This window comes from Eschscholzia californica, unplaced genomic scaffold (genome assembly GCF_041429995.1).
Source record: "Eschscholzia californica isolate CP2 unplaced genomic scaffold, dmEscCali1.0.p SCAF_5, whole genome shotgun sequence".
NCBI lineage: Eukaryota > Viridiplantae > Streptophyta > Magnoliopsida > Ranunculales > Papaveraceae > Eschscholzia > Eschscholzia californica.
Genome location: NW_028238472.1, coordinates 31201507 through 31209995, shown reverse-complemented (window position 1 = coordinate 31209995; position 8489 = coordinate 31201507). Strand labels below are relative to the sequence as shown.

General features: G+C 42.1%; 1 protein-coding gene across 1 annotated transcript; it reads right to left on the bottom strand.

The window, feature by feature from the left end:
• Positions 1-664: 664 nt before the first annotated feature.
• Positions 665-1537, bottom strand: LOC147538582 (uncharacterized). The gene has a single exon (XM_086642975.1). It carries the CDS (start codon positions 1535-1537, stop codon positions 665-667), a length of 873 nt encoding a protein of 290 aa, XP_086499101.1.
• Between the last annotated feature and the right edge of the window lie 6952 nt (positions 1538-8489).

Below are 8489 nucleotides of genomic sequence, written 5' to 3'. Positions count from 1 at the left end.
TCTGGTAAGTTGCCCCTGCGTTCTTCAACCCGAACGGCATGACTTTGTAGCAGAAGATGCCTCTTTCTGTGATGAAGGCAGTCTTTTCCTGGTCTGCAGGGTGCATCAGAATCTGGTTGTACTCAGAGAATGCGTCCATAAAGCTGAGTAGTTGGTGGCCTGCAGTGGCATCGACAAGCATGTCGATGTGAGGTAGCGGGAATGAATCCTTGGGACAAGCTTTGTTTAAGTCTGTGAAGTCGATACAGACTCTCCACTTCCCATTTTTCTTCTTTACCACGACTACGTTAGCCAACCAGTCGGGGTAGTTGACTTCTCGGACAGACCCAGCTTCGATCAGCTTCTGAACTTCCTCATTTATTACCCTGTTTCGTTCTGGAGCGAATTTTCTACGCTTCTGTCTTACTGGAGGATGGCTAGGATCTACCTGCAATTTGTGTACCATTACCTCAGGATCGATTCCAGTCATGTCAGCATGAGACCAGGCAAAGCAATCGTGGTGGGTTGTGAGGAACTCGACGAGCTTGCTCCGTAGGGTAGAATTGAGCTTAGAACCAATCTGTACTTTATGATCCGGGAAGTCTGGGTGGATCTGGACTTCATCTAGATCTTCTATACTTGGGCAGTCTGGATCGGTGCTACTGAGTTTCTCCTTCTGTAATTGCTATAAGGCTGACTTCGGGGCTTTCATTGCGTTTTTATAGCAATTCCTGGAGGTACTCTGCTTCCCTCTGATCTCTCGGACACCCCAGGGAGTTGGGAACCTGAGCACTTGGTGGAACGTAGATGGTACTGCCCTCATGCTGTGGATCCATGGCCTACCGAGTATGATATTGTAGGCAGAAGGGCAGTCCAGTACGACGAACACAGTGCTAAGGTTGACTCCTCCTGCGAAGACGGGAAGTGTGACTTCTCCCAACGTGTGTTTCTGTTCTCCATTAAAGCCTACCAGAACAGTAGAGCGTCGACATATGCAAGATTCATCTAAGCCCATACCTTGCAAAGCATTCAAGAAAAGCACATTAGTGGATGAACCATTATCTATCAAAATACGCTTAACTAGAACATTTGCAATATTAAGAGAGATAACAAGAGCGTCATGATGAGGGTTGACGAGCCCTGTGGCTTCATTGTCTATGAAGCTTATTGTCTGGTTGGTGTAGGCATGAGGAGTAACTTCTGTAGAGTGGGCTAGAGGGTTGGCTGCAATTCTAGCACTCCTCTTGGCTGCAGAGTGGCTGACTCCACTCACTTCTGAACCTCCTGAGATTACTAGACACGTCTTCGTAGGAATCGGCGGCTCTGGTTCCTTGACTTGGGTGTCTCGTTGTGCCAGGGTACTCTTCCCTTTCTCTGTCAACAAGTCGGTAAGGTGGCCTCTTTTCAGCAACTCTGCAACTTCTAGCCTGAGGGTTATGCAATCTGTAGTGTTGTGGCCGTGATCTCCGTGGAACTCGCACCACTTGGTTGTGTCTCTCTTCTCGCCAGGAGTCTTTGTCTTTCCTGGCCATCTTACAGTACTGCCCATGCCCTTCATAACCGCTACTAGTTCGACTGGTTCAATGCTTAGGTTGTACTATGGAATCCTGGTACGAACGGGTCCTTGAGGCTTCTCTGTTGGGCGACCTGATGGAGGGTCAAGTGGCCTTCTGTTCTCTCTAGGAGGGCCACGTCTGGAAGTTGGGTAGGGCTCCCCTGGTCTGCTATCTGTTCTCCGATCTGGTCGTCTAGAGCGACGGTCCCTGTTCCTGTCATCATAAGAATAATATTTGTTTCGGTGGGCTTCGTCTTCCTCCCACCGAATTTCTACCCAAGCGCGAGCCAGGGCATCCTCCATGGTAGTGCAATTGAATTTGGTAAGCTCCTTGTACAACTCTCCTTCTGGGAGTAAGCCTTTTCTGAACGCATCAACGGCAGTCTCTTGGTTGCAGTAGGGAATCGACACCTTTTCTCGGTTGAACCTCCCCACGTTGTCTCTGAGTGGCTCGCCCCTTCTCTGGTGGACTCGGTAGAGGTCGCCAGATAGCTTTTCTAGCTTTTTGCTACTGGCAAACTGCTCTACAAATGTGTCTGTGAGCTGGGCAAAGGAGGCGATCGAATTGTTGGGCAGGTTCGTGTACCATTGCAAGGCTGGACCAACAAGGCTTGAACCGAAGCTCTTGCACATGCATGCTTCTCTGAGATCTCTTGATATTGCAGCGGTGAACATCCTCTGCTTATATGATGCGATGTGATCGTCTGGATCGGAAGTTCCATCGTACATCCTCATGTTAGGGAACGAAAACTTCTTAGGCATTTCTACCAAGGCAATAGCATCAACGAAAGGTGAGTCTGCGTAGCTCTGGGGCAGACTCTTCCTTAGCGGAGCAGGAACTCCAGGGATCCTGGTGATCATTGCCTCCATCTCTGCGAGTTTCCTAGCCATGATCTGCTCCAGAGGAGTACCTGTAAAAGACAAGTTTAGGATGTCAGCTTGTGAGTTAAGGGTCGTCCCACCTGTCACAGTGTGTGAGGGGGGAACAGTAAACATTAAAGAGGAGAAAAGAGGAGAAGCAGTAGAGTGTAAGGGCAGAGTAGAGTGTAGGGGCAAAGCAGAGCTCTGGAATGAAGGCAGAGGCATTATGAAGGGTGTTGTAGAGCCAGCTTGAGTTGCAGGTAGTGTTGTAGAACCACTGACAGTACCCGATTGCATGGGTGGTTGGGTGGAAGAACTTCCTGGCTCTGGAGTGAAAGGTTGCATCGAAGTAACAGGAGCTCGAAACCTTAGCCCTGTTGATCTTGGTACAGAAAGCTCGGTGATCTTCTCTTGAAGTAGCTGGTTTTCTGCTCTCACCAGAGAATTCTCTTCTTCTAGAGCTTTGAACTTTTGGGCATTCTCCTGTACTTGGGCTGTGAGAGCAGCTATCTGTGCTGAAACATCGATCGGAGTGGCTACCATGTCGTCTGCCATTGCAAAGGTCGTCTTTGATAGTTGTTGCTGAGGCCCCACGGTGGGCGCCAAACTGTGGACGGGTAGAAAGTCACACGGTTAGAAGGATCGTCGGGTGGGCACCAGCAACTAGGCTTCGGGCCTTCAAATAGACGGGTTGACGGGTAGAAGGTCGGTTCTGGTAGCCGGGTAGCCGGGTAGACGGGTAGGCAAACGTCAGAAAAGGAAACAGCTACTGTCGGGCTAACGCCAGGGTAGAAAACGGGTACCAGTAGCCTGTTAACCTGCACAAGGGAAACACAATCGTGAAGTCCAAGGGGGCACCGGAGATGGTGTCGGCCAAGGACCCTCCGACGGTCAAGTCAGTAACTTAGTTCGATGTAATAAAGTGAATAACCGAAGGTAGAGTTACTATTGATGGTAGAATCGTTGTAGCGTCGGGGTGGCACGACTCGTAGAGTGGCCGGAGCTCGGTTCTACGGAATGGTGAGTTGTGGTAGCTTCAGGACTACTTAAACAGTAGAGTAAACTTCCGGTTATGGAAGAGTAGGATTCTGCTTACGGAAGGGTAGATCTCTGCTTACAGAAGGGTAGACTCCTGCTTACAGAAGGATAGATTAACGGGGAATGAGAGAAACAAGAAGCCTCTAGCAAGTTTCGATGTGGTTTCGTGGAAGCTTCTAACCAGAATCTCTGCCTTAGGCTAGCTTAGACCAGATATCGTCGGGGTAGGTGATTCGTAGCCGGAGCTTAGTATAGAGTGAGTGAGGTGATCGGAGTAGAGCTTCTTGAGTGCTAAGTAGAGAATAAGTAGTTTTCGAGTGAGAGTCTGAACCCTTTCCAAGAGTGAGGCTTCCTCTATTTATAGGGTGTAGAGGATAGTAACCGCTCTTGGGGGCGCAGGGTTGTTGGATCCGCAATAGTAGGATCACACTAGACTGCTTCCGTGGCCGTTGATCTCTTGAGAGAGAAGGGTAGCCTTAGGATACCCGTTGCCCTAGCCTGTTCATTGCCAGTAGAAATAGTCCACCACTCCTTTAAAGTAGCGCAAGACTCGGTCTTCTACCATGACCCCAACGTGTAGCAGAATGCTAGGATTGGGCTGACCCAATCTCTAACAACTTGGCCACGTGTACGCACAACTAGCTGGAGTGTGGGTGGATCGTCATGGCAGACTTTATCTTGGCATGCCAGGAGCGTGGGCTTGTGTAAGCCTGCTTAGAATTTCTGGGCTTGCGAGGCGTGTTGGGCTTTCGGTGGGCTTCCTTGCTAGACCATAGAGGCTACTGAAGGCACCCCTCTTATGTTACACGAGGGTGGGCGCATAAGGAAGGCCCAATGCTGTTTTTTGCCAATACAGGATGTACGTGGGAAAGGGGTATTTAAGTGAAGGTTTATTCAAGATGAATGTACTGACTGTTATTCCTAAGATTAATAAAATTAATAATTCCGCTTATGTTTGTGGATTCTTGTATTAAGTGGCATGAGAGGTTAGGACATGTTAATTACGATTCTTTAAGAAGATTGCTTAACATGGACCTTATACCTAAATTCGAATTAAATACCAACCATATATAAATGTGAAGTTTGTGTCGAATCCAAAATGACTAAATCATCTTTCCGTTCAGTTGGAAGAGATACGGAACCGTTAGAATTGATACATAGTGATATACATGTGACTTAAAAACGGTTCAAACAAGAGGTAGGAAAAAAAAATACTTCATCACATTTATAAATGATAGTACTAGATATTGTCATTTTTACTTGTTAAGAAGTAAAGATGAAGTCGTAGAAAATTTAAAATATATAAGAGTGAAGTTGAGAATCAACTCGATAAAAATATCAAAACTTTGCGAAGTGATAGAGGTGGTGAATATGATCACCATTTGTTGATATTTGTGCCGAAAATGGTATTATAATCAAACCATAACTTCGTATTCGCCTCAGCAAAATGGAGTTGCTGAAAGAAAAAACCGAACTTTAAAAGAAATGATGAATGCAGTACTTATAAATTCTAGATTACCCCAAAATTTGTGACGGGGGGGGGGGGGGGGGGGGGGGGGGGGGGGGGATTGCTTTCATAAGAAAGGAGTAAAGCCTTCGTATAAATATCTCAAAGTGTGGGGGTGTTTAGTTAAAGTGGCGATTCCAACACCTAAGAAGGTTAAAATTGGACCAAAAACTATAGATTGTATTTTCATAGGATATGCACATAATAGTAGTGCATACCGATTTCTCATACATAAATCTGAAATTCAAGACTTACATGTTAATACGGTAATCGAGTCAAGAAATGCTACATTTTTTTTAAAACATATTTCCATGTAAATTAGAAAATGAGAAAAGTTCTCTAAAGTGAGAATTTGAGAATATTAGTAACGATGAAAATACAAACAAAGATGATATAAAGAATGTGGTTTAAGAATCACAGGCAGGAGAAAATAAAGAGGAATCTCGAAGAGGCAATAGACAAAATGCCAAAATATATGGTCCTGATTTCCTCACATATTTATTAAAAAGATAACCGCAAACATACAAAGAAGCAATGTTTTCTCCTGGATCTCAATTTTGAAAAGAGGTCGTAAATAGCGAAATTGAGTCAGGGCCGTGCATGACCCAGTGCGGGCAGGGCGCCCGCACTGGGCCCCCCAACCAGTGGGGCCCACAAGACATTGTAATTAATTAATAAACGGCTGTGACAGTTTCAATTTGTTTTGAAAAAGATGAGGCTAAAACTTCCTATTAACTGCCCAGCCCACATGTGCTTTGATTTTTTTTTATTTTTCTGATGGGAAGTGGGTTGATTTTCAAAAAGACTCTTCTCTCTCTCTTAAAAAGCTAAATTTTCAATTGATTTCATTCTCTCTCCTTTCTATTTGTTTCTCTCTCTAAGTTAATATTTTCACTTTCCTTAAACATTAAAATTTTCATTCTATTTTTCTCTCTCCCTACTATATCCAACGTAATTAAATCTCTATATTTGTTAAAAAAGAAGTTTAAGTTTATTATGTATAAAATAGTTTTCTTAATTTTGAAATTCAATAGTTTCCGCCAACAACTGATAGTTCGTTGTAAGTACATATATTTCAAAACTCTGGAGGTCACATGTTAGATTCTGAACAGTGTGAAATCTATGTTTTATTAAACTTGTGTAATTAAAATTATAAATAAAATAGTTTATAATGGACTTCAGTCCAGTCCTGTGAGAATTTAAAATTTGACAGTTATCGTGTTTATCAATTTCCAAAAAACAAAATAGATTCAATAATTTTCTCTAATTTACAAACTATTAATAGCCATTTTCAAATTATTTTGAGTTTGTTTGCTATTTTACTTTTACATTTTTTACTTTTTATTAGATAAGGGCCCCACTCAAATTTGGCACCGGGCCCACAAATTCCCAGGCACGGCCCTGAATTGAGTCTATCCTTCAGAACCATATGGGAGTTAGTAGATCTTCCACCGGGGTGTAAACCATTGGGTTATAAATGGAATTTTAAGAGAAAATTAAAAACTGATGGTTCTATAGACAAGTACAAAGCAAGACTTGTCGCAAAGAGATTTAAACAAAAGGAAGGGTTAGACTATTTTGATACGTATTCTCTTGCCACGAGAATCACATCAATTCGGGTGCTAATTGCTATAACAGCTCTATATAATTTAGAGATACATCAAATGGATGTTAAAATACCTTTCTTGAACGGTGAATTACAAGAAGAAACTTATATGGAACAACTAGAAGGGTTCATAGTACCCGGTCAAGAAAAGAACGTTTGTAAATTAGTAAGGTCATAGTTTGGACTAAAACAAGCACCAAAGCAGTGGCATGAAAAATTTGACAAATGTGTCTACACTAAATCTACTACCAGCGGAGTTATATTCTATGTCTGTATGTAGATGACATGTTAATAATGGGTAGCAATTTAGATATGATTAAATCTACGAAGAAAATGCTATCAAAAGTAATTGATATGAAAGATTTGGGTCAAGCAGACTTAATTTTAGGAATCAAGATCTGTAGAACTTCTAATGGAATAATTTTATCTCAATCACATTATATTGAGAAAATTATAGAGAAGTTCAACAAAAAATGATAATCAAGTTGTTAAAACTCCAGTAGACCTTAGTCTACATCTAGCTAAACATACGGGTCTTAGTACTAACCAATTAGAATACTCTCATATAATGGGTAGCTTGATGTACCTAATGAATTGTACACGACCTGATATTGCATACTCAGTAAGTGAATTGAGTAGGTTTACGAGTAATCCAAATACAAACCATTGGAATGCTCAAATAAGAGTTTTTAGATATTTAAAGATTTACTAAGGAGTATGGGATACATTTTCCCAAATATCCTGTAGTTCTTGAAGGGTATACCGATGCAAATTGGATTTCAGATACAGACGATTCTAAAGCCACAAGCGGATATGTTTTCACTATAGGCGGTGCATCAGTTTCTTGGAAATCCTCAAAACAAACTTGCATAGCAAGATCAACTATGGACTCGGATTTATCGCTTTAGACAAAGAGGGAGAAGAAGTTGAATGGCTCCGTAATTTTTAGAGGATATTCCAATTTGGCCAAAACGCGTGCCTGCTATTAAAATACATTGCGACAGTAAATCGGTAATTGGCAAGGCACATTGTAAAATGTATAACGGACAATCTCGACACATACGTTGAAGACACAATACTGTTAAACATTTGCTCTCAAGTGGAATTATAACAAAATATTATATAAAATCAAAGGATAACCTAGCGGATCCGTTTACACAGGGGTTATCGAAAGAGCAAATTTACAAGTTATTAAGGGGAATGGGCTTCAAGCCTAAAGCAAATGATTAGATCGCAATAGAAACCTAACTTAGTTGACTGGAGATCCCAAGATCTAGGTTCAAAAGGGACAACATAAGTGTGAAATACTTGCTAGTAACACTAAAAGAGTCATTCTCTTACCCATTCCTAAGTATATCAGTGTTGCCTGTCAGAAGTTAGGAAAAGCGATGCTTTTAATGATGCCTATATTCTTGTGTATACAAGTGGGGTACGACAGGGTACTCTTCATAGGACATCACCTATGTGAGTGTAGAACTGATGTCGGTTTCTATGAGAATGTCTTAAGGTGGAGTTCTTTAAAACACTCATGAATCCAGGAATTGTCTAGGGCCGAAAAGGACACAACCATAAAATCAAATATGTACGGAAGAAGTTGTGTTTTGGCTAGTGTATCGACTTACTGCAAAAATTAAATAGTTCAAGACATCGTGTCCACTAATCAATTAGTAAGTCCGGTAGTCATAGACTAAGGAAGGTTCAAAGCCAAAAGCCAGCTTTCCTAATGCAACAACTTCCATATGAACTCTCTTAGTCTGTATGCATTGTCAATTTGCATAGTCTTCATATAGAATAAATTTTAATTCATGTGGGGGATTGTTGGCAATTGGGAACCATCGCCTTGGTTGAATTAAAATTAGGAGAGACGCATCTCTAGGATTATGCGTCTCCATATAGTCACCATTCTCTGTATATATATAATTGAGTTTTCATTTTAAGGGTTA